The following is a 24084-nucleotide window of genomic DNA, read 5'->3' as shown; positions in this document are numbered from 1 at the left end:
TAGATTGTAAAGCCACTGTTCACAGTTATTTTCCATTACTTTGTATCATCACAATGTCAAAAATGGGGGTGTGTGGAAAAAAGGAAAGAAAAGAAAAGCATAAAGAGAAAAAGTTCTGAACACACTTGGGGCATTACAAATGTTGCTGATTGAAACATCAATTCCTCCACATTTCTCAATTGATACAAAAGATAAAATGGAGGCTAAAAATGTCACAAAAATTAAGCTACCAGTATGAGACTTTCAAATCAATGATCTAATCTTTCAGAACCTTTACATAGGACACAAGAGTGATCCTTAAAAGCAGGGGTGAGGCACTCGCTGTTCTGACTCAGTGGATAGAGTATCAGCCTGTGGAATGAAGGGTCCCTGGTTTGACTCCTATTAAGGACACATGCCTGGGTTGTGGGCTCAATCCCCAGTAGGAGGCGTGCAGGAGACAGCTGATCAATGATTCTCATCATTGATGTTTCTATCTCTCTCTCCTCTCCCTTCCTCTCTGAAATAAAAAAAAAAGCAGGGGTGAGGAAACAGGCATGGCCATGAAGCCCATTAACCACAGGTGAGAGCGACAGGACAATGCCCACCCACACCCTGGGTCCTTGTACAACTGGGTTTCTTCCCTCCAGGTACACCTGGTCCTGTGCTGTGTTGCCCTCAATAACCCGCAGCCATGAGTTCCGACTCTGAGATGGCAGTTTTTGGGGCGGCTGCTCCTTACCTCCGAAAACCTGAAAAGGAGCGAATTGAAGCCCAGAACAAGCCGTTTGATGCCAAGAATTCTGTCTTTGTGGTGGATCCTAAGGAGTCCTATGTGAAAGCAACAGTGCAGAGCAGGGAAGCAGGGAAGGTGACGGTCAAGACTGAAGGAGGAACTGTGAGTTAAAAAAAGGAGGGAGCGGCATAAATGATCTTTTTCTCCTACTTAGTTGATACACATTGGCTCCTTCTTTTCTTTACAGACTGTCACAGTGAAGGACGATCAAGTCTTCTCTATGAACCCTCCCAAATATGACAAAATCGAGGACATGGCCATGATGACTCACTTGCATGAGCCTGCTGTGCTGTACAACCTCAAAGAGCGCTATGCAGCCTGGATGATCTACGTGAGCGCCCCTTGACATTACTTTTCAATAATTCTATGAACTGCGTTAGCTAAGACAAATTAAAGACTTTAGTTTCAGACTTGGCTACAGCAATTTTATCTTAAGACTAATCATTTGGTTAGTGTTATAAATTCTGAAAGTGTGCGTGTGGAAAGCCTTCTACTTAAAACTGAATTAGTTGGAAAACTGAAGCATTTTGTGAAGCAGTGGGCCTTAGAGGGAGGCAGCAAATGGATGAAACCATTAAGCATTATGAGAACTTAAGGCTCAGGTCCCTTAAAAGCACTACTTAGGTCCCTCTCTCCATGTTTCCAGGGCAGATTAATGAGGTGACTACTGACTGAGCTACCTTATCATTTCCCACAGACCTACTCGGGCCTCTTCTGTGTCACTGTCAACCCCTACAAGTGGCTGCCAGTGTATAACCCTGAGGTGGTGTCCGCCTACCGAGGCAAAAAGCGCCAGGAGGCCCCGCCCCACATCTTCTCCATCTCTGACAACGCCTATCAGAACATGCTGACTGGTGAGCCAGCCCATAATTACAATTTCCATAACCACTTATAAATTATTTGTATACTGATAACACAGAAGACAAAGGACCGGTACTTTGAAAATAACATGTTCAGCACACACATGATAATAGCACTAATAAAATAAGGGTGATATATTTAGATAAAATGTACCAGTTCCAAAAATATAAGGAGTTTTGCTTAGATTTCTATGCTAAAATCCAAATTAATCAATGCAAATTCCAGCTCAAAATTAACTAAATTTAGGCATCAACTATGCATTTTAATTATATCATCTCTTCTAAAGAGTAAAGCTTAAAATTTCATATTGAGAAGTTACCAGTTACTAATTAATATCATGACAGGATTCTGAACTATGAACCAGGTGACTGATGGGACATGAAACTATTATTCACTCACCTGATACTGAGTATTCACATAGCTATTATGGTGAAATAATGCATTACATATTTTATCACATTAAAGGAAATGGAAGTTTAACACACTAATTAGCGCATCTTTGGATACTTATTTTTTAAAAGTATTTGTGAAAATAGCAAAGCACCAATTGATATAGTTATTACTTTTGTAGAAGTGGGGAGTTTTAGAAGACAAGTTTGAGTTTACAAGTACTGTATTAATCTATGTGCCAAGTTTTGTGGTTTTTAAAAACATCTTGGGTTTCGGTTTCTCTTTTGCAGATCGTGAGAACCAGTCCATCCTGATTACGTATGCATATTTCATGCCTTTATTTTCTATTGAGTTCTGATCCTTATAGTAGTGACTTCTACAGCCTTAGATTCTGACTTTTTCTTCTGTCTGGAATTGACAGCGGAGAATCTGGTGCAGGGAAGACTGTGAACACCAAGCGTGTCATCCAGTACTTTGCAACAATTGCAGTTACTGGAGAGAAGAAAAAAGAAGAGCCTGCTTCTGGTGGCAAACTGCAGGTGGGTATGACGTTCAATTGGGGATGGAAGAACCAAAAGACTTTTACAATGTGACCACGGTACTTCAGAATCATGGCAGCCAATTGCATGCAATGCCAGATTGGGAAAATAACTCTTGGAAGGACTTGTGAGAATGAAATATATTGGCAGATTCAATATGCAAAAGTTAGGGGGAAAGGTGGGCCTGAGGATATGAAATCAAGACCATGACACTGGAGTGTCGCCCTCCCCACAATTTGTCCTCCTTCTCACTCATTTTAGAAAATCTTACCCAAAAGTTACAGGCTACTATAAAAGGGGAAAGAAGAATGGGGAAGATCAATGAGAAGTTACTTTAGCAGAATAAAACTCATCTTTTGTAGAGTTTCTCTATCTATCTTATTCAATTATCTTAAGGGGACCCTTGAAGATCAAATCATCAGTGCCAACCCCCTACTGGAAGCCTTTGGCAACGCCAAGACTGTGAGGAATGACAACTCCTCTCGTTTTGTAAGTTTGCTGGTCTTCCTTTTCATGTGAGAATTAGTACTGCCTCTCCTATACATCTGATAGCAATATCTTTTGCATCTATTTGTCCGTAGCTATAAAGAACTAGTGTCTGTCTTTTAATACGTACAATAATTCTCCTTTGCCTCTTTAAGGGTAAATTCATCAGGATCCATTTTGGTGCCACAGGCAAACTGGCTTCTGCAGATATTGAAACATGTAAGTTAATAAATATTAGTGATGGAGTATCTTTTTCTTTAGAGTACATATTAAGAATCTTACTTTCATCTTTTTTCCACTGTGACCTTTTCTGTTAAATGTGCCTAATCTCACTTTCTAGATTTGCTTGAGAAGTCCCGAGTTACTTTCCAGCTAAAGGCTGAAAGAAGCTACCACATATTTTATCAAATTATGTCCAACAAGAAACCAGAGCTTATTGGTAAGAAATATCTTTGATTTCTACCAAGAAATAGTGACAGCCCTTCTAAGAAGTCGCTCTGAAATATTTTTATAACCAAAGTAACTCTGTCTATATTTCTTTTCCATGTGTTCAGAAATGCTTTTGATCACCACCAATCCATATGACTTTGCCTTTGTTAGTCAAGGTGAAATCACAGTGCCTAGCATTGACGATCAGGAAGAGCTGATGGCCACAGATGTAAGTAATTGATACAAAGCAAGAAAAGCCAAACTCATGTTCCAGTGTACAACACTCTCCTCTGTTAGAGTAGACAGCATTAGCAGGAAGAATATAAATAGGCAATACTGACTGTCAGGCTTTCCTTTCCCTGGAATAAAATTACAAGGTATTTCAATGCCCCTGCCCACCAACATGTATTAGAAATTTCAAATGTCTATAATAAATCTTAGGTCTTTGTCATTCCTTGGCTAATTGACTCATTTTTTTTCTTATCAGTCATTTTTGGTTAATTTTTGTGCTCCAATAGTGATGTTTCTCTTCTATTTTATGGCAGACCCTGGACCCAAGAATCTGAGAAAGATGTCAGAAAGAAATGGGAAAATATTTTAAATTTTTTGTAACTAAATATGAAATCCCCACATTTCCTTTATAATCAGATGAAAACACAAAATCTTTTCTAAGTATACCTCTAAGGGCTAATTATATATGCCTCACCTCCCTATGCAGTATAAGAAGAAATGGATTATCTACCTCAATAACATTCTTTTTGAGACTCCATGAAGCCTTTATATTTATTTTTGGAACTACAGATTTTCTCTCCCTCCTTTTTTTAAAGGATTATTACTCTGGCTTATTTTCTTTATACATATTTTGTGTTTTCCTTTGAATTTCTGAATTATCAATCTTCTTTGATTATTAACTTTAATACCAATGGGAATATCCTAATATTCCCAAGATAGTACCTTAAAGTTCCTTGCAATTATAATTTTATTTTAAAATACTATTTTCAAGGAGTCTGTGAACTATGTGTGTGCCTTTATCAGCTCTTTCTCTATAACATATTGTATACGTATGTCCAAACGTGATAGAGTTGAGAAATATCTGCTAGTGTCAGAAGTTAAAAAAATGTAGCAGTCTCGCTCCAGGACTTATGTAGTAATGTCTAAGTTCTGTAGATAGGTAGTCAGTAAGCTGGGGGCAGAAGGCAATAGTCTGAGGAAAGAGGAAACAGAGTGATAAATAACCATACTTTCCTCCCTGTGCCTGCCCCACTGAATAAGACTTTTCAAATCTTGGCATGGGCAATTAAGACGGGAATCAAAATCTGACAGAGAAAAAAAGACACAGATATATTTCAATAAAAGAAGAAATTTCTTTCCACAAATGTCTATTCCTTACTTGAACAACGATCAGGTAAAGTTCACTTCCAGGTATCTCATGGTCAGCTAAGCTGTGGCCTGATATCAGACAGGCATGTGGAGAAAAACTCAGGCCATTGCTGCTGTCCTCCTATCCTCCTCCCAACTGCATCCTTCCTGCGCCTTAGGGTGGAAAGGCAGACTCTGAATATGTATTAGGTTAGGACAATGTAGGAGAAGAAGGAGCAAACACAGACTTGTGAGGCTGGAGAAAAGAGCAAGAAAAGCCCTGAGACAGTAAGAAGGATGCACAGCAAGGCCAGGCTAATAATGTGGAGAAATGGGAAATGCACTGCCTCTGAGTCCTGACTGAGTGGGTTTGGACAAGTCATGTAACACCTTTACTGTCCACATGACTCAACCGGAAGGCATACATACCTCTGGGTGTTGCTATATAGAACAAAATGGTGATGAATATGAGTGTCTTTTGAAAATGAAAAAGTGTTAGTCAAATATAAGACAGTGTGATGAGAAAAAAGTGGGAGGAGTATCCTAAGTCTGCCATAGTGATAATTGTGAGGTGAATTAAATTCAACTCTTTTCTCAGAGTGCTGTGGACATCCTGGGTTTCAGCGCTGATGAAAAGGTGGCCATTTACAAGCTCACAGGAGCTGTGATGCATTATGGGAACATGAAATTCAAGCAAAAGCAAAGGGAAGAGCAAGCTGAGCCAGATGGCACTGAAGGTAGCACTCCCTGTTGATAACTTTCTATTGACAGAACTGACATCATCAGCTCCTCAGAGACGTAGACCATATTTTCATTTTCTTTGACTTACCTGGTGATGGGAAAAAGTATTAGGGGGAAGAAATGACATACTACCTGGTGTTTTACATGCTGAGCAGGTTTGTGGAGATGTGATTTCTGCCCATTCCATTCTTCATTGACTTATTGCCAGCTAGTATTTGCTATTTGATTAAAATATTTATTTCAGTGAAAAAATAACAGATCTAAAGTTTGCTGTCACTACACCCCTAAGTTAGAGTTTCTCAAATTGCTTTTATCATGGCCCACTTTAGGTATGTTTTAAATATCACACAGAGCATCAATTTCCAAGTTCCAAATTATCATCTCCAAAAAATGACTAAAATTAGTATAAAGGTGGCAATTTTGAAGCTATATCAGCAAATGAATGTTTTGCTACATTACTCTTCAAGCAAAAATATTTTTCCTGTGTCACTGTCATTCACAACTTCAGTTGTATAAGCCTTGATTGGTTTCACCATCCTCACCTTGTTCATGCAGTTGCTGACAAGGCAGCCTATCTCCAGAGTCTGAACTCTGCTGACCTGCTCAAAGCCCTCTGCTACCCCAGGGTCAAGGTCGGCAACGAGTATGTCACCAAAGGCCAGACTGTACAGCAGGTAAACATGACTTAAACCTCCAGATTCATTTGAGCCACAGGAGACTTAAGGGTCCATCATTATTTTCAACTGAAAAACTAAATTACCTTTGTTCTTAAAGGTGTACAACTCAGTGGGTGCTCTGGCCAAATCCGTCTACGAGAAGATGTTCCTGTGGATGGTCACCCGTATTAACCAGCAGCTGGACACCAAGCAGCCCAGGCAGTACTTCATTGGGGTATTGGACATCGCTGGTTTTGAAATCTTTGATGTGAGTAATGAATTTATAGAAAATTAACAAATGCAAATCCCCGGGCATTTAAAGCATAGAGCATTAACAAACAAGTTGGGGAGATTGGTGGACTGGGTGAAGAAGGTAAAGGGATTAAGAAAAAAGAACACTCATAGACACAGACAACAGCATGGTGATTAAATGAGGGGAATGACTTGAGGGGAGAGACAGAAGAGGGTATAGGGGCTATATGATAATGGAAGGAGACTTGTCTAGGGGTGATGAGCATACAATATAACATATAAATGATTTATTATAGAATTGTACACCTGAAACCTATATAATTTTAGTAACCAGTGTCATCCCAATAAATTCAATAATCATTTTAAAAAGGGATGCATCATGAGGGTTTTCAGGAGGTAAGACTTAAAAATTATGGGTTGGGTGGTTAGATTATGAAATACTTTCTTATATTAAAGATTTAAAAATTCATATGATAAAAAAGAAAAAAATGTGTGCTCTGCTACACATTGTTGAGTAAACATCGGTCAGGTGGTCAAGCGAAGTTGATTCTGTCATTCAAGTCTATTATATCTTTCCTTTCTACCTACTTTTTCTATAAATTATTGAAAGGGATATTAAAATCTTCACCTATCAAAAAAAAGTACAAAATGGAATTTGTACTAAAGAAGGGTCTTTGGAGAGATGTGACAACTAGTAAATAGGTATAAATAGAAAAGAAAGTTTTAGTCTTTTAAGTCTAGAAGTCTTAAAATTGGTCCATGAATGGTTAAAGTACTCAACATCAATCCCAGATCCATGTAGATGAGCATAAAAACACTTTCTTAAATGAAATGAGGATATTTAAAAGATGTCTTCATTTAGCAGCATTTTGCCTGATATGCATGATTTCAAGCAGCTACTTGAGAAGCAAAGTACTGAGGAGTCAATTCTCTTTTGTTTAGAATTATGTCATATGTTAAGGAAACAATCCAAACCTTTGTAATTTAATAAATCATATGCCTTAAATTCAGAAGGAAACATTAGTAGCTGCTTTATAGATTACAAATACTTAAGTTATGAGTAATTTCCTATATCTATTGTTTCCTATAGTACAACAGCCTGGAGCAGCTGTGCATCAACTTCACCAACGAGAAACTGCAACAGTTTTTCAACCACCACATGTTCGTGCTGGAGCAGGAGGAGTACAAGAAGGAAGGCATCGAGTGGGAGTTCATTGACTTTGGGATGGACCTGGCTGCCTGCATTGAGCTCATCGAGAAGGTTTGTATGACTTTTCAAGCCTTTAGAACATGACGAAAAAATAGTCCACATTCCTATGTTTGAAACCACAATCCCAGTTTTCAAAGAACAAGCAGTAGCATTTTATGGTATATTTGTGCACTCTGATCAGTTGTGAGGTGTGTCACAAGTGATGTTATTAATGAACAAAGTAATTTGTAGAAAATGATTACAACACACACATGTACACAGTCACATTTATCCCACTTAATGACTTCATTTTCCCTCACTGTCATTCCTATATGATCTTTTTAAAAAATTTCTTTATTAAGTTATTACATATGTGTCCTTATCCCCACATTACCCCCCATCCCCCCTCTCATGCTCTCACCTCGCTGGTGTCTGTGTCTGTTGGTTAGGCCTATATGCTTGCAATAAGTCCTTTGGTTGATCTCTCCACCTTACCCCCACCCTCCCCTACCTTCCCTCTGAGGTTTGACGGTCTGATCGATGCTTCTCTGTCTCGATCTGTTTATGTTTATCAGTTTATGTTGTTCATTATATTCCATAAATGAGTAAGATCATGTGATATTTATCTTTCTCTGACTGGCTTATTTCACTTAGCATAATGCTCTCCAGTTCCATCAATGCTATTGCAAATGGTAAGAACTCCTTTTTTACCACAGTGTAGTATTCCATTGTGTAGATATACCACGGTTTTTAATCCACTAATCTACTGATGATCTTATGCATATGGAAGAAAAGAATGAAATTACAGCTAATCTTCTGAGTATTGTAATTCCCTCTAGTGAACCCAGGATGGTGTATTGTGCATGTGTAATTCTTCATGTGCAGGATATGTCAAGATGTCTTAAAGATTGGAAAGTTAACTCTTCAATTGTTGCAGTCATTAAGACTATGATGACTACTGAGTAAGTTGATGATGACTAATAAATAAGCCTTTCTATAGCCTTATCTGAAAATGAGCCCTAAATTCCCCATTATCAAGGGGTAGAGCAATAGTTATATCAGTTATGAAGATGTTAAAACTCATCAAGCAATCACAAAACACTTTCAAAACTGGAGTGGGAACTCATCATGTACCTACTGATAAAATAAGGCATATTGTTATGTATGAACCCTATTCTAATCAGTGGGAAGAGTAAATGCTATTGCCATGTAGGAAAACTTCAAATACTAATGTCAAAATTCATAAATATATGAGAGATGAGAGCACAAAAGCAGACTAGGTCTGCCCAATTTGGGGAAAAGTATTTTGCTTTGGTGACACAATATCTCTACTATTCATCAAAACTATATAGTCCTCAGAAAAGGCATTTGTTTTTCTGTAGTATTTCAGTTTCTGGAATACCCAAAATAGTTTTTGGGAGACAATTTGTGACTAAAGCAAAATCATCAATGTTGAATGTTAAATCAGGCTTTCATATCAAATTTGCCACTGAAAAGAGTCAATCTGCTTACACAGCAAAACCATATTAGTATCACTTAACTCCACAGTTGTGGGGAACATAGCTTAGAGTACAAATAGTTTTAATGATACACATGAGATGCACTTTTCTCCTGAGAATGGATCATTTCTAGTCATTATCCATAATTTCTCTTCTCTTCACACTTACATCATGTCTAAATCTGAGGTGAAGGAAGTTCACTGTCAGTAGAGAAGTAAGTATTTAGATATATACATTTATGAAAGAAAGAATTCAGTTTTGAAATGGCAGTTTCAGAATTTAATTTTATACTCTGAACATGAAATTTATAAAGCGGCACCTGTGGGCTTTAAAAAAAATGGAATCTTTGTAGCAAACATATTTCCCATATGTATGTCCTTGGTACATGATTATTTCAGATTTCAGTAGAAGAGAAGGCAATAAATTAGTATCATGCCTATTTAATTTCTTATCATTCCAAGTCTACTTTTGGAACATTTTATTTTCAGGTTTTCATCAAGCACATAAATTATTGGATCACATTTTTTTCTGAGGGACTCATCACTATTATACCTTTTTTCTACTCTTAGCCTATGGGCATCTTCTCCATCCTGGAAGAGGAGTGCATGTTCCCCAAGGCCACAGACGCCTCCTTCAAGAACAAGCTGTATGAACAGCATCTTGGAAAGTCCAACAACTTCCAGAAGCCCAAGGTTGTCAAAGGCAAGGTTGAGGCCCACTTCTCGCTGGTGCACTACGCGGGCACCGTGGACTACAACATTGCCGGCTGGCTTGACAAGAACAAGGACCCCTTGAATGAGACTGTGCTTGGCCTGTACCAGAAGTCTGGGCTGAAGACTCTGTCTCTCCTCTTCTCTGGGGCTCCAACTGCTGAAGCAGGTCATTTTTTAAATTGAATTTATTAAGGTGACATTGGTTAATAAAATTATATAGGTTTCAGGTGCATAATTCTCTAATACATCATCTGTGTATTGTATTGTGTCTCTTTCCATCACCATTTATCCTCCCTTTACTCTCTCTACTATCTCCTCCAACCCCCTTCCCTCTGATAGTCACCATACTGTTGTCTGTGTCTATGAGTGTGAGGGTTTTCTGCTTGATCCCTTCACCTTTTTTATCCAGCCCCCGAACCCCCTTCCCCCTGACATCTGTCAGTCTGTTCTCTGAATCTATGTCTCTTTCCATTTTGTTAGTTTATTGTTTTCATTAGATTCCACATATAAGTGGGATCATATGGTGCTTGTCTTTCTCTGATTGGATTATTTCACTTAGCATAATACTCTCCAGGTCCACCCATACTATCACAGAAGGTGAGATTTCCTTTTTTTTTTAATACAGCTTAGTATTCCATTGTGTAAACACACCACAACTTTTTTATCCACTTATCTATTGATGGGCATTTTAATATTATAAATACGCTTCAATAAGAAATACACTATTTATCAGAGATATAATTATAGCAAAAGTAACATGAAAATACTGGCCAATATGATCTAATGAAATTAAGGATATTTAATAAGTGTGGTAGGGTCTTACAGTCATAGACCAGAACTAAAATTAACACTATGGATCATTTAGTCCATGGCTTTCTTTCACCAATAAGAAAATAGAGACTCAAGAGAAGTGACTAGCTCAGAATTATACATCTCATTTCTATCATTTTAATAGTATTGATTCCTTCAAGGATCCATCTAAGCTGGAGAAGAGGAAATTCTTGTCAGGGCACTAGTGCTTAAGAAATTAAAGTTCTGCTCTTTTCAGTCACCTAAGACCAGATATACAAGTACGCATAGGAAAGCACAGGCTAACAGAAAATAGGACTTCCCTGCAGGTTAGCAGAGGCTCACCTACTTAGGACCAAGCATGCAACCTGCCTGTTTTCTGGGGGATGTGTGCCCTAAGGAGGCCTTACCACTCTGTCTCCCTGGCCACTCCTCCAGGAGATAGACTTTGCTTCTTTGCATTAAAGAAATCCCATCCCTTCCCCAAATCTACCCTTTCTATACAGTTCTTTTCATGCTGTAATTTTCCTGAATACTCATAATGCAAGCCAACGCTTATATTTTCCAAATCTAGAGTTGAAGGAGGAGAGATAGGAAAAGAATAGGAATAATACAAATGAATGAGTGCAAATTTAAATTACAAAGGGAATTTTGACTGTTCTAATGTCTATGGAGAGTACTCACAAGGCTGTTGCAAATCACAGTAATTTCTCTATTTTATTTTTCAGACAGTGGTGGTGGAAAGAAAGGTGCCAAGAAGAAGGGTTCTTCTTTCCAGACAGTGTCAGCTCTTTTTAGGGTACAGTATATTTTTGAATTCCAAATGATGACTTTTGTAAAGAAATGAAATGGTTATCACTTAAAATTTTTTAAAGAAATCTATGGTGAGACAGAAAAGTAGTGATGTCCTAAAAATAATCTGAAAAATGTCTCAGTTAAAATTTAACAAGAGGACCCAGACTTTGTTCACATCAAACCTTATAATAAGTTAACTACATGCTCTTTAAGTCCCAAATCTAAAGGATCTGGCATTAAGCAAATTTCACATGAAATCGAACCCTTTCTTAAAAACAACCACTGTATTCAGTTACATCTATTTCATATGACCAAAGTCTTAATATAAATTTTCTCTGATTGGCAGTGCTTGAGAAAAATAAAATGAAATTGACTGGTTTTGTGTAATCCATAATTTTCTATCTATACACCATGTATATTATTTCTCTTTGTTATCATGATTTGTTCTTCATTGAGACAGCTCATTAAAACGTGAAATAGGAACTCATTAATTACAGATCATTGATAGGGACTCTTATGTAAATGCCACTAGAAATTACCCTAAAACTTTTCATATGGTTTTATAGGAGAATTTAAATAAGCTGATGACCAACTTGAAGAGCACTCATCCCCACTTTGTACGCTGTCTCATTCCCAATGAAACTAAAACTCCTGGTAAGATATTTCTGATATCCAAAAAAGACTCCGGTGTGACTTTTCATTAGACTTTTAGACACAAAACATATCTTTCTTTTAGGGGCCATGGAGCATGAACTTGTCCTGCACCAGCTGAGGTGTAATGGTGTGCTGGAAGGCATCCGCATCTGTAGGAAGGGATTCCCAAGCAGAATAATTTATGCAGACTTCAAACAAAGGTTTGTGTCATTATTTATCACTTTCAATGTGCTAGTCTGTATCAAAATTGCCACGTATTTCAAATATTTTTTCACTTTTCCTTGAATACTAAAATGCGATTATTTGAAAGGTGACCATAAAGAACGAAGTCTTGGTTTATATGATCATAAGTTTTTCATCATCTTTTTGCAAGTTTCAAATAAAGCACTGTTTATTTGAATGCAATCTTTTCCTCCAAATATCAATAATTTTGTCAATGACAGCTACCAAGAGTTCTACCTTTTTTATTTCAGTAAAGATAAGCCATATTTTAATATTCTTTTTATTCTGACAGATACAAGATTCTAAATGCAAGTGCTATCCCAGAGGGTCAGTTCATTGACAGCAAGAAGGCTTCTGAGAAACTTCTAGGTTCTATTGACATTGACCACACCCAGTACAAATTCGGTCATACCAAGGTACCACCAACGCAAATGTCTATCTATCATAACTTCATTTCCTTTGGATTTTCTCATGAATGAAAATAACATATTCAATTTGCTCTTGGGCAAGGTTTTCTTTAAAGCTGGCCTGTTGGGAACTCTAGAGGAGATGCGAGATGATAAGCTAGCTCAACTCATCACACGCACTCAAGCCATGTGCAGAGGGTTCCTGATGAGAGTGGAATTCAAGAAGATGATGGAGAGGAGGTGAGGGATCAAGTGCAAGTACCCCTTCTCCACATTTTAATAGTTAAATCTAATGAAGTCATTACTTTTGTTGAGGAATGGACACATTCCACATACTTTTCAATTTGCATCTTTTTTTCTTTCCTACAGAGAGGCCATCTTCTGCATCCAGTACAATGTCCGAGCCTTCATGAATGTGAAGCACTGGCCCTGGATGAAGCTGTATTTCAAGATCAAGCCTCTCCTCAAGAGTGCGGAGACAGAGAAGGAGATGGCCAACATGAAGGAAGAATTTGAGAAAACCAAAGATGATCTGGTTAAATCAGAGGCAAAAAGGAAAGAACTTGAAGAGAAAATGGTTGCTCTGATGCAAGAGAAAAACGAACTACAACTCCAGGTTCAATCTGTGAGTACTGTACATTGCACAGTTCAGCCATATCTTATTCAATCACTAGCTGACTTGATATGAGAATTTTTTTAATTTAATGTTTATAAATAAATGGTTTCCACTGAAATATTTAGTGTAATTGTTTGCCTTTCAAAAATACCAAGATTAAGACCTAAAGAAGCAATAGATGCAAAGTCATAAATTATGTTGCATATGTTCATATGTGCATTCAATAGTTGCAAAGTCACAAATTATGCTGCATATGTTCATATGTGATCATCAGTGAGAAAACTCATAAAAGATACCCTAGGCAATTTCCTTTCTTTATAGAACCTTCTCTTAGATTAGAATGTTCTTTCATTACTGACCTTTCATGGATAACTATTTGGAGGAAATCTGTTATTATATTTAATCATAATAATTTGAAATTACTAACATTTTGTCCTCCTGATTTTTTAGAATTGTCGTTAGTTGGCATATATGTGTTGACCAAAATGGTTGAGTCACTGAAGTTTCCACCTTTTAATTAATTAGTATGTGTTTGCAGATATAGCTTAGACAAATAAAAATAATTCATTTCCCCCTTCAGGAAGCTGAAGGCTTGGCTGATGCAGAGGAAAGATGTGACCAGCTGATCAAAACCAAAATACAGCTGGAAGCCAAAATCAAAGAGGTGACTGAAAGAGCTGAGGATGAGGAAGAGATGAATGCTGAGCTGACAGCCAAGAAGAGGAAACTGGAGGACGAATGTTCAGAACTGAAGAAAGACATTGATGACCTTGAGCTGACACTGGCCAAGGTTGAAAAGGAGAAGCATGCCACAGAGAACAAGGTACAAATCATGATCCATTTTAGAGTATTTGCAGGGGTTAGCTTGTTACCAAAATATTTTAATTGAAATTTTATCTTTAAATTATTGAATTTGATAAGGAAATACAGTCATAATTATGTCAACTACTTAGTCTTTAACTTTATCTCCCATTATTTTTCAGCTACATAGGCCTGGGTTAGATTGTAGTTTCCCTTTTCCATCAGGCTGACATGTCCTAAGAGAGTACCATGTTTTTCATCAAGACTGCAGGATGTCATTAACATTCCTGTAAATTTTTCAAATTTAAAGGTGAAAAACCTCACAGAAGAGATGGCAGGTCTGGACGAAACCATAGCTAAGCTGACCAAGGAGAAGAAGGCGCTCCAAGAGGCCCACCAGCAGACGCTGGATGACCTGCAGGCAGAAGAGGACAAAGTCAACACCCTGACCAAAGCTAAAACCAAGCTAGAGCAGCAAGTGGATGATGTAAGTGTGAAAAACCCAGTGTTTTTCCTTAAGATGAAATAAAGAATGTAACACATAACCATAAATGATGCTCATAAACTTTTAAGTATTAATTTGGGAATAATAAGTAAAGTTCAGGCTATTTGGTGTATCTTTTAAAATTCTCTGGTGTATCTTTGAAGGCTAGTAGCATAGGGTTCAGTGCTTAAAAACTAAAATAAATAAAACCCACTAAAAATTTAGCTTGAAGGGTCTCTGGAACAAGAAAAGAAAATTCGCATGGACTTAGAAAGAGCCAAGAGAAAACTGGAGGGTGACCTAAAATTGGCCCAAGAATCCACAATGGATGTAGAAAATGACAAACAACAACTTGATGAGAAAATAAAAAAGTGAGTATGAAATAATTCAGTTGTAACCTTCTAATTGTCAGTTCAGATGAAATACATGCTTTAACGATCTGTAAAATAGTACTTCATGGCATATGGGAAAAAAGACATCTTTCATTTTTTATTTAATGAAAATAGTAGATGCTTGACATGTCAAACATGTACTACTCACTTCCTCAACACTAGCATTATAAAGACGTTCAATTATACACACACAAGAAGACTGGTAGGAGAATTGACTGTGAGCTAATGTGATACTCTTATAACAGGAAAGAGTTTGAAATGAGCAATCTGCAAAGCAAGATTGAGGATGAACAGGCCCTTGGGATGCAGCTGCAGAAGAAGATCAAGGAGTTACAGGTGAGTCATAAATTCCACCTTTTCTAGGCATTACAGGAATCAAATCTGCCTTGAATTCACATTAATATTGTTATTCCCAGGCCCGCACTGAGGAGCTGGAGGAGGAAATCGAGGCAGAGAGGGCCTCTCGGGCCAAAGCAGAGAAGCAGCGCTCGGACCTCTCCCGGGAACTGGAGGAGATCAGCGAGCGGCTGGAGGAAGCTGGTGGGGCAACTACAGCCCAGGTTGAGATGAACAAGAAGCGGGAGGCTGAGTTCCAGAAAATGCGCAGGGACCTGGAGGAGGCCACCCTGCAGCATGAAGCCACGGCAGCTGCTCTGAGGAAGAAGCACGCGGACAGTGTGGCTGAACTTGGAGAGCAGATAGACAACCTGCAGAGGGTCAAGCAGAAACTGGAGAAGGAGAAGAGTGAGATGAAGATGGAGATCGATGACCTCGCTAGTAACATGGAGACTATCTCCAAAGCTAAGGTTTTTATTAACTTGTTTAACTCATCTTTATCTGCAACAAGTCAAAATGATCAAGTTTATATATGACAATCTAATCTAACTATACACGCTTCATTACCTCAAGTATTAAAATTATTCCTATTAGATATCACTACATTGAACTGAATTATTTCATTTATATGTACAAATCACTTTAAACTTTATAAAAGAATGCAATTTAAAAAAACTTATCTAAAAACCATATTATATGTTATACAGAATCTAAATGATGCTGTGTTTTCTAATCATTTCCAATATCATTTTCATAATCATTTACTTATTCATTCAGGCAAAATTATGTGCCTCTCCATGCAAGGCACCATGCAGAAAGTAAATAAAACTCAGCCCCCTTCCACAAGTATTTACAGATCTCCAAATACCAGACTTACAAATAGAAATATATCATCTTACTGCTTTGTACTTCCAACCACAGATAAACTATGAGAAAATGTGCCGCACACTAGAGGACCAGCTTAGTGAAGTGAAAACAAAGGAAGAGGAGCAACAACGCTTAATAAATGAATTGTCAGCCCAGAGGGCACGTCTACATACAGAATCAGGTCAGTAAATAAATATGACCATCCTGTGCAGTGGTGAAGAATGAAAGGCCAGCTTCAACCACTGTATACCTATCAAATACAAATCATGTCCACCCACTTACCATTGACTTGTTATTCTTTCATCTTTTTATTGTGAGGTGGTAAACAATTGTTTATTAGTTATAACTAGAAGAAAATTAAGCTCTTTGGGCTGGGAAAACTTGTGTTGCCTCTGAATTACTCAAAAACCCCTAAATCCTAAGATATAAAAGAAAGCTCACACATTTTTGAAAGAGCAAGAAATAAGCTTCTCAACAGCATCAAACCTCGAGTTATTCTTTCCATCAGCTCTATCTCTCTATATAAAAGGCTAATATGCAAAGTGTCCCCTCAGGAGTTCAACCGTGAGACTGGGAGTTTGATAGCTCACTATGACGTGTGCTGACCATCAGGGGTCAGCATAGAACATGGCTGGTGACCAGTGGCAGCAGCTGCTGCGGGGGCACTGAGGGAGCAAGGGAAGGAGGAGACAGGGAGGCCAGGAGGTGGGGAACCTGATTGGCCCTGATCGCCAACCAGGTCTAGGGACCCTACTCATGCACGAATTTCACGCACCGGGCCTCTAATATGAAATAAGAGAGTTCTAATGTTATTTCATTCTTTAAATTATTCTTCACTTAGACAACAGAACTAAATCACTCATGTTTTGTGATTTCACAGGTGAGTTTGCACGACAGCTAGATGAGAAAGACGCTCTGGTTTCTCAGCTATCCCGAGGCAAACAAGCATTTACACAACAGATTGAGGAATTAAAGAGGCAGCTAGAAGAGGAGTCTAAGGTGAGAATTCTCCAAATGATTCTTTCAATCCCTTGAACTTTGCACTGTGGAACTTTACATAGAGAATATCAATGATCAGAACATAAACTTATAAACTTTTTGGGTGGTTCAGGCCAAGAATGCTCTGGCCCACGCCCTGCAGTCCTCCCGTCACGACTGTGACCTGCTGCGGGAACAATATGAGGAGGAGCAAGAAGCCAAGGCTGAGCTGCAGAGGGCAATGTCCAAGGCCAACAGTGAGGTTGCCCAGTGGAGGAACAAATACGAGACGGACGCCATCCAGCGCACGGAGGAGTTGGAGGAGGCCAAGTACGGGCTCTTAGGGTCGGGGGGCGGGGAGGCAGTGGAAAGAAACAAAATTTAAAAAACAGCAAAGGAAAATACAAAAGAAAGAGAATATTCAGGGCATAGAGATAGGTAAAAGATTTCAGTCTATTTTATTGCAGAGTGAGGGGTTCTACCATATTCTCCTCCTTACAGCCCCATGTATATCCATTGGAAAATGGGCCAAGACCAGAGCCCTCTCCCCATTCTGGCCTATTTCAAACGCATCTTAATTTCTTTCCACCAAAATGAATAATTATCAGTATACCTTTCTGAATTAAGTAGATTTAATTTTTTGTTAATATAAGGAAAAACAGAGTCATTGAGACTACATGTTGCAGTTACATTATTATGAATATTATAATTAACACTAATCAATTTATCTCTACCTGGAGTATTAAAATTTCAGAATAAGACTATCATACTCTTTCATCACTTAACTAACAACCAGTATCAATGAGTTTATTCACTAATAACACACATTAGTTGTGGAATAAAACTCATAGGAGTTACAGATGGGAAGAAAATAACTATTATGTTCCTAGTGAAGGCAGCTTCCCTAAATATGATTTATATCAGTATTTGTTAGAACTAGATAGAATGAGAGGGCTTGGCAAGCATTTGCAGAGGGGTATTCTAGATTAAGAGTGTGGGCTGGGAGAGCAGTAAGATTGGAGGATATTTGGGGAGTGTAATAATGGAATAATATTCATTTTCTGGGCTATAAAAAGCCAGAAAGTTACTAACTGTGTGACATTAAACATGTCACTTTGGGCTAGGTTCATTATTTGTGAAGAGGAGCACAGATGAAAATGTAAAAGGATCTTATTCAATACTAACATTCTTTGATGATATGACTTCTGTTCATGGTTGTCACTTGTTTTCAACCTCTGCCTCACATCCTCCCATTGCTCAACCAGCTAAAGTGCTTAATTTCAATCTCTCTCTCTCCACCTCCTCCACCACACACACACACACACACACACACACACACACACACACACACAATGGCCTCATAAATATGTCTGAAACCCCTGAGATGAAGATAAGAATTCACTGGGGAAAACAGAATTCTAGAAGAGATAAAATGGATATTGAGGAGATATTTTAGAAAACCGTAATGATTTGTAGACATAGGAACAAAAATCATGGGAAAAATATGTTTCTGAGTGAGCAGCTTTATCAAGTTGACTGCGGTAGCTTTGACACTGCTGTGTCACTCACACTGACCTATTTCTCAGGAAGAAGCTGGCCCAGCGTCTACAGGACGCTGAGGAGCACGTGGAAGCTGTGAATGCCAAGTGTGCCTCCCTTGAGAAGACGAAGCAGAGGCTCCAGAATGAAGTGGAGGACCTCATGCTTGATGTGGAGAGATCTAATGCTGCCTGCGCAGCCCTGGACAAGAAGCAGAGGAACTTTGATAAGGTGGCCCAGCCTGCTTAACCTTTATCAATGCTTACTTGGTCTTCCTTTCTCCTGACATTGGCTGATGATTTACTGCTTTTTAGATCTTATCAGAATGGAAACAGAAGCAGGAGGAAACTCAGGCTGAACTTGAGGCCTCCCAGAAGGAGTCCCGTTCTCTCAGCACTGAGCTGTTCAAGATCAAGAATGCCTACGAGGAATCCATGGACCATCTTGAAACTCTAAAGAGAGAGAATAAGAATTTACAACGTGAGTCTTTATAATCATTCTATTTCAAAAATGGTAGGGAGTTATTTCTTCCCAATTTTTCATTTTTCTCAACTGAATTTGGTATTTTATTATTAAATTATAGAGGAGATTTCTGACCTGACTGAGCAAATTGCAGAGGGAGGAAAGCATATCCATGAATTGGAGAAAATTAAAAAACAAATAGATCAAGAGAAGAGTGAACTACAGGCTGCCCTAGAGGAAGCAGAGGTACATGTTTCATTTGCTCACCGATACATTATAAATAAGTTGGAAAATTAATAGCAATGGAGATCAATCATGTTTCAAACTTTTAGGGGATAACTCATATAATTCCGTAAGAAATACTGTACTGTACCTTGGGAATGCAGAACTAGTAGGCTAAATTAAGATGTATGAAAACTTGAGTTTTTAAAATGCCTTCTTTAAGAAATAGTGCACACAAAAAAGCTCTTTGAACTTTACATTTAGGTAATCTAAATGTTGCTTTTTCAAAAGGCATCTCTTGAACATGAAGAAGGCAAAATCCTTCGCATCCAACTTGAGTTAAATCAGGTGAAATCTGAGATTGACCGGAAAATTGCTGAAAAAGATGAAGAAATTGATCAGCTAAAGAGGAACCATCTCAGAGTTGTGGAGTCCATGCAGAGCACCCTAGATGCTGAGATTAGGAGCAGAAATGATGCCCTGAGGATCAAGAAGAAAATGGAGGGAGACCTTAATGAAATGGAAATTCAGCTGAACCACGCCAACCGCCAGGCTGCTGAGGCCCTGAGGAACTACAGGAACACCCAAGGAATACTGAAGGTACATCAGGATAAACACACACGGTGTCATACAGTCTGGGTGTCATTGTGTAACTCAAATTTTAATATTGTATGAGGAGTATATGCCATAAACCATCCAAATAATATGGTATCAGTTGAAATTTTTATGTACACAACTAAAATATAGCTTAATTCTGGAAAGCCCAGGACAGAGTTCATTTTATCATCTGAAGAGAAGACAAAGTGGTGACAGGTGAAGAGGCAGAGGAAGTGATGAGAGAGTATTAGTTACACACTACAAATAAATCACTTCATTTATCTGGACTTCATTTGTTCAATATACATAAAATGATATCATTAGATTAGCTGGTATCTAAGAATACTTTCCTAATCCAAAATTTTGTAGCTTACATCATACTACTTTTCTATGATTTGGGATAAAAATAATATAATATCATATTCTTTTGAATAGAACTGCTATTCTAGGCTACAAAAAAAATTGTCATTAAAGGGACTTGCAGAATTTTCCTATCTAATCATACTCTAAGTTACTAAAATCAACGTGTGTACATGACCCTAAATTGGTATTTGCTTTAATTGAAGCATGAGCAAGAGTCATTTTCTCTTTCTGTGTAGGACACTCAGCTACATTTGGATGATGCCATCAGAAGCCAAGATGACCTTAAAGAACAACTGGCCATGGTTGAGCGCAGAGCTAACCTGATGCAGGCTGAGATTGAAGAGCTAAGGGCATCCTTGGAACAGACTGAGAGGAGCAGAAGGGTGGCAGAGCAAGAGCTTGTGGATGCTAATGAGCGTGTGCAACTCTTGCACACCCAGGTGAGATTCAAGACTATGGATGAATAAATGCACTCCCTGAAGCTGAAGACAATTTGAGAGAATAAGCTTGTTCATAAAGTCAGGAGTAATCTTGGCAAGGTTTTGGAATTCTGAGAATGTAGATCAGTAAAAACATTCTGGGGCCTACCTGGTTCCCAAGTATACTTATGTACTGGCATAATCATATCAATGGGAAATATTTTGAGTTCTACAAACATTAGAAAAAGAACACAGAAGACCCCCTATTAATAACCATATATACAACATTGGTGGCCATATTGTCTCTTGCAACTCTAATGGCAAAAAGATAAGCAAATAAAAAAGAGAAAAAATAAGCCCACGTAATATTTATGCATCATGTGTGCACATAAAGCTAACTTTATGTGATATTAAAAAAAGCTCTTAAGTTCAAACTCATGCAAGTAATCATTACTGTTATTCAGCATTTATATGGATGTGTTACACAATAGTGGTTTCTCCTCACAAGAGCAAATAAGCAGCCATTGTAGTATGCATATATTGCCACAGAAAGATGTTCACAATATAGTAAGTAAAACAAGCAACTTAAAGTAATATATATACATGATCATCTTATTAAAAACATCCAGAAGGATAAACAAAAGTGTGATAAATGGAGAGTGTAATTATTCTTTGTCTCTTTTTTGCTAATTTGTATGTTCTATTATTTTTACATATATTATTATGCTGTGGCTCAGTGGTTGAGCATTGACCTAGGAACCAAGAGGTCACAGTTCAATTTCTAGTCAGGGCACAAGCCCAGGATGCAGGCTCAATCCCCAGTGGGGAGCCTGCAGGAGGTAGCTGATCAATGATTCTCTCTCATCGATATTTCTATCTCTCTCTCCCTTTCCCTTCTTCTCTGAAATTAATAAAATTATATTTTTTAAAAATTAAATTTTAATAGCCCTGGCTGGGCAGCTCAGTTGGTTAGAGTGTTGTCCTGATATGCCAAGGTTGGGGGTTTGATCCCTAGTCAGGACACATATAACAATCAACCAATGAATTCATGAATAAGTGGAACAACAAATTGATGTCTCTCCCGTTCTCTCTCTCTCTAAAATCAATAAATTTTTTAAAAATTAAACTTTACCTGGAAGAATTCAAGAGAATTTTTAATAACAGAATAATGAGTAGAAAGAACAGAAGGCATAAACTTACAATCAACTTTTGATTTGGTTTTTATTCTGAACACTTCGTTGGCCAATAATTTATGCCTATGTGCACTAATAAAACTGATAATGTAAATATTTACAATTAAATATGCTTTTCTCCTTTCTTCTTAATTTAAAACAGAACACCAGCCTGATCAGCACCAAGAAGAAGCTGGAAACAGACATTTCCCAAATCCAGGGAGAGATGGAGGACATTGTCCAGGAAGCTCGCAACGCAGAAGAGAAGGCCAAGAAGGCCATCACTGATGTGAGCGAGATGAACTTTTGTTTTGCTGATACACGTGTGCTACTTGCCATTACCAAGTTTCCTTATTTTCTTGATTTTACTAACCAGGCGGCCATGATGGCCGAGGAGCTGAAGAAGGAGCAGGACACCAGCACCCACCTGGAGCGGATGAAGAAGAACCTGGAGCAGACGGTGAAGGACCTGCAGCACCGTCTGGATGAGGCTGAGCAGATGGCCTTGAAGGGCGGGAAGAAGCAGATCCAGAAACTGGAGGCCAGGGTGGGTTTACACCACTTCATTTCCAGTCTATTCACGCAGCTAGTTACAGCCAATTGTTGAACACTTTTGTTCTTTTCCAGGTGAGGGAGCTTGAAAACGAGGTTGATAATGAACAGAAGCGCAATGTGGAGACAGTCAAAGGTCTTCGCAAACATGAGAGAAGAGTGAAGGAACTCACTTACCAGGTGACCAACCTTTCCATATTTTCCAAATTTCATTTTCAAGAAAATAAAAATGAGTTCTTTTCAAATAATGACATTATCTATTTGCTATCTTTTTCATTTCAGACTGAGGAGGACCGCAAGAATGTTCTCAGGCTGCAGGACTTGGTGGACAAATTACAAACCAAAGTCAAAGCTTATAAGAGACAAGCTGAAGAGGCTGTGAGTATCTTCAGTGAGAGAGAAAGGTTCAGGAGCAAGTCCAGGTTTTGTGGAGCCTGACGTTTACAGAATTTAAGCGGTGTTCTTTAAGGCAAAGAACATAAAATTGGGAATACAAAATTAGGTTTGAAAATGAGAATTTATTTAGAATGAGAAATTTTTATCACAAATTACTGGAGCCTTCGAGATTTGGGTTCATTTCTTCTAAGACCTCTTTAACAATTTTCCAGACATGTTCACACAGAACTGCTTCTTGGTTGCAACCCAATTCCTTCCCTGTCTATAACACTCCACAACTCCCATCTGGAAGTCCTATATTCCCAGCACTCATAGGGACCATGCAAATGAGAGCTCTGAAGTTTAAGTCTTATTTAACTTCATGATAAATCCTCAGGACATTTCTTTTTCATTTGGATGCAGTTATCTTTCTTACCCTGTTAATTCAGAAACGTTCCTTAAGGCTTTCTGCACCCAATACTACCACTGTAGCTATTGTAAAAGTTTGTTTCACAGAAACAAGATTGATTCAGATTTCCACTATGTTGATCTCCCTGTGGTCACTATAGCATCTTAAGTTTGCCAGGAAGAGTTAAGTACGAAAGATGGAACAGGATGTTGTAAGCCCATGCGTTCACTGAGGCGAGTATGTGGGATCCTGTGGCCCTAATAGCAGAACCTTTTGCTTTCTCATTCATGAAGCAAATTGTGTTGCTGCTTCTAGTAATAAATAAGAATCAGAAATGTCAAATGTTCTTATACTCTCTAATGCATTTTTCCCCCTCAGGAGGAACAATCCAACGCTAATCTTGCTAAATTCCGGAAACTCCAGCACGAGCTGGAGGAGGCTGAAGAGCGGGCAGACATCGCCGAGTCCCAGGTCAACAAGCTGCGGGTGAAGAGCCGCGAGGTTCACACAAAAGTTATAAGTGAAGAATAATTCATTCTAATGCTGAAAGGTGACCAAAGAAATGCACAAAATGTGAAGTTCTTTGTCACTGTCACACATTGCTGTAATATCAGAGAAATAAAAGCTGCAGAGAATTTGCAATCTAAAAGTACCTGTGTTTCTTAATTACAATTTCAGAGTGCTACTAGAACTAATTCATTTATTCAACATTTGTTAAGCTCCTACTGGGTGCAATCAGAGATG

At 38.3% G+C, this 24084-nt stretch overlaps 1 protein-coding gene across 1 annotated transcript; it reads left to right on the top strand.

Annotated features, from left to right (window-relative positions):
* The first annotated feature begins 673 nt into the window (after window positions 1-673).
* Window positions 674-23871, top strand: MYH4 (myosin heavy chain 4). The gene is made up of 38 exons (XM_023763356.1): window positions 674-877; window positions 963-1106; window positions 1473-1629; window positions 2317-2344; window positions 2448-2565; window positions 2962-3054; window positions 3207-3270; window positions 3392-3490; window positions 3606-3709; window positions 5438-5576; window positions 6136-6254; window positions 6355-6504; window positions 7579-7749; window positions 9746-10055; window positions 11407-11477; window positions 12040-12127; window positions 12210-12327; window positions 12642-12765; window positions 12860-12996; window positions 13126-13381; window positions 13953-14195; window positions 14484-14660; window positions 14883-15028; window positions 15295-15385; window positions 15466-15855; window positions 16307-16433; window positions 17133-17251; window positions 17364-17560; window positions 18817-19000; window positions 19084-19249; window positions 19353-19477; window positions 19745-20053; window positions 20650-20853; window positions 22168-22293; window positions 22381-22551; window positions 22632-22736; window positions 22839-22934; window positions 23719-23871. The coding sequence occupies exons 1-38, from the start codon at window positions 674-676 to the stop codon at window positions 23869-23871; spliced, it is 5823 nt and encodes a 1940-aa protein (XP_023619124.1).
* Window positions 23872-24084: the final 213 nt, after the last annotated feature.

Source organism: Myotis lucifugus, unplaced genomic scaffold (assembly GCF_000147115.1).
Source record: "Myotis lucifugus unplaced genomic scaffold, Myoluc2.0 scaffold_282, whole genome shotgun sequence".
Lineage (NCBI taxonomy): Eukaryota > Metazoa > Chordata > Mammalia > Chiroptera > Vespertilionidae > Myotis > Myotis lucifugus.
Note: the sequence above shows the minus strand (reverse complement) of the source record. Positions and strands in the feature narration are given on the sequence as shown.

Coding starts and splice junctions, on each gene's coding strand:
- MYH4 (XM_023763356.1), top strand. CDS start 674: ATGAGTTCCGACTCTGAGATGGCAGTTTTTGGGGCGGCTGCTCCTTAC. Junction 13,382..13,952: donor TACAACTCCAGGTTCAATCT/GTGAGTACTGTA, acceptor TTCCCCCTTCAG/GAAGCTGAAGGCTTGGCTGA. Junction 16,434..17,132: donor ACGTCTACATACAGAATCAG/GTCAGTAAATAA, acceptor GTGATTTCACAG/GTGAGTTTGCACGACAGCTA.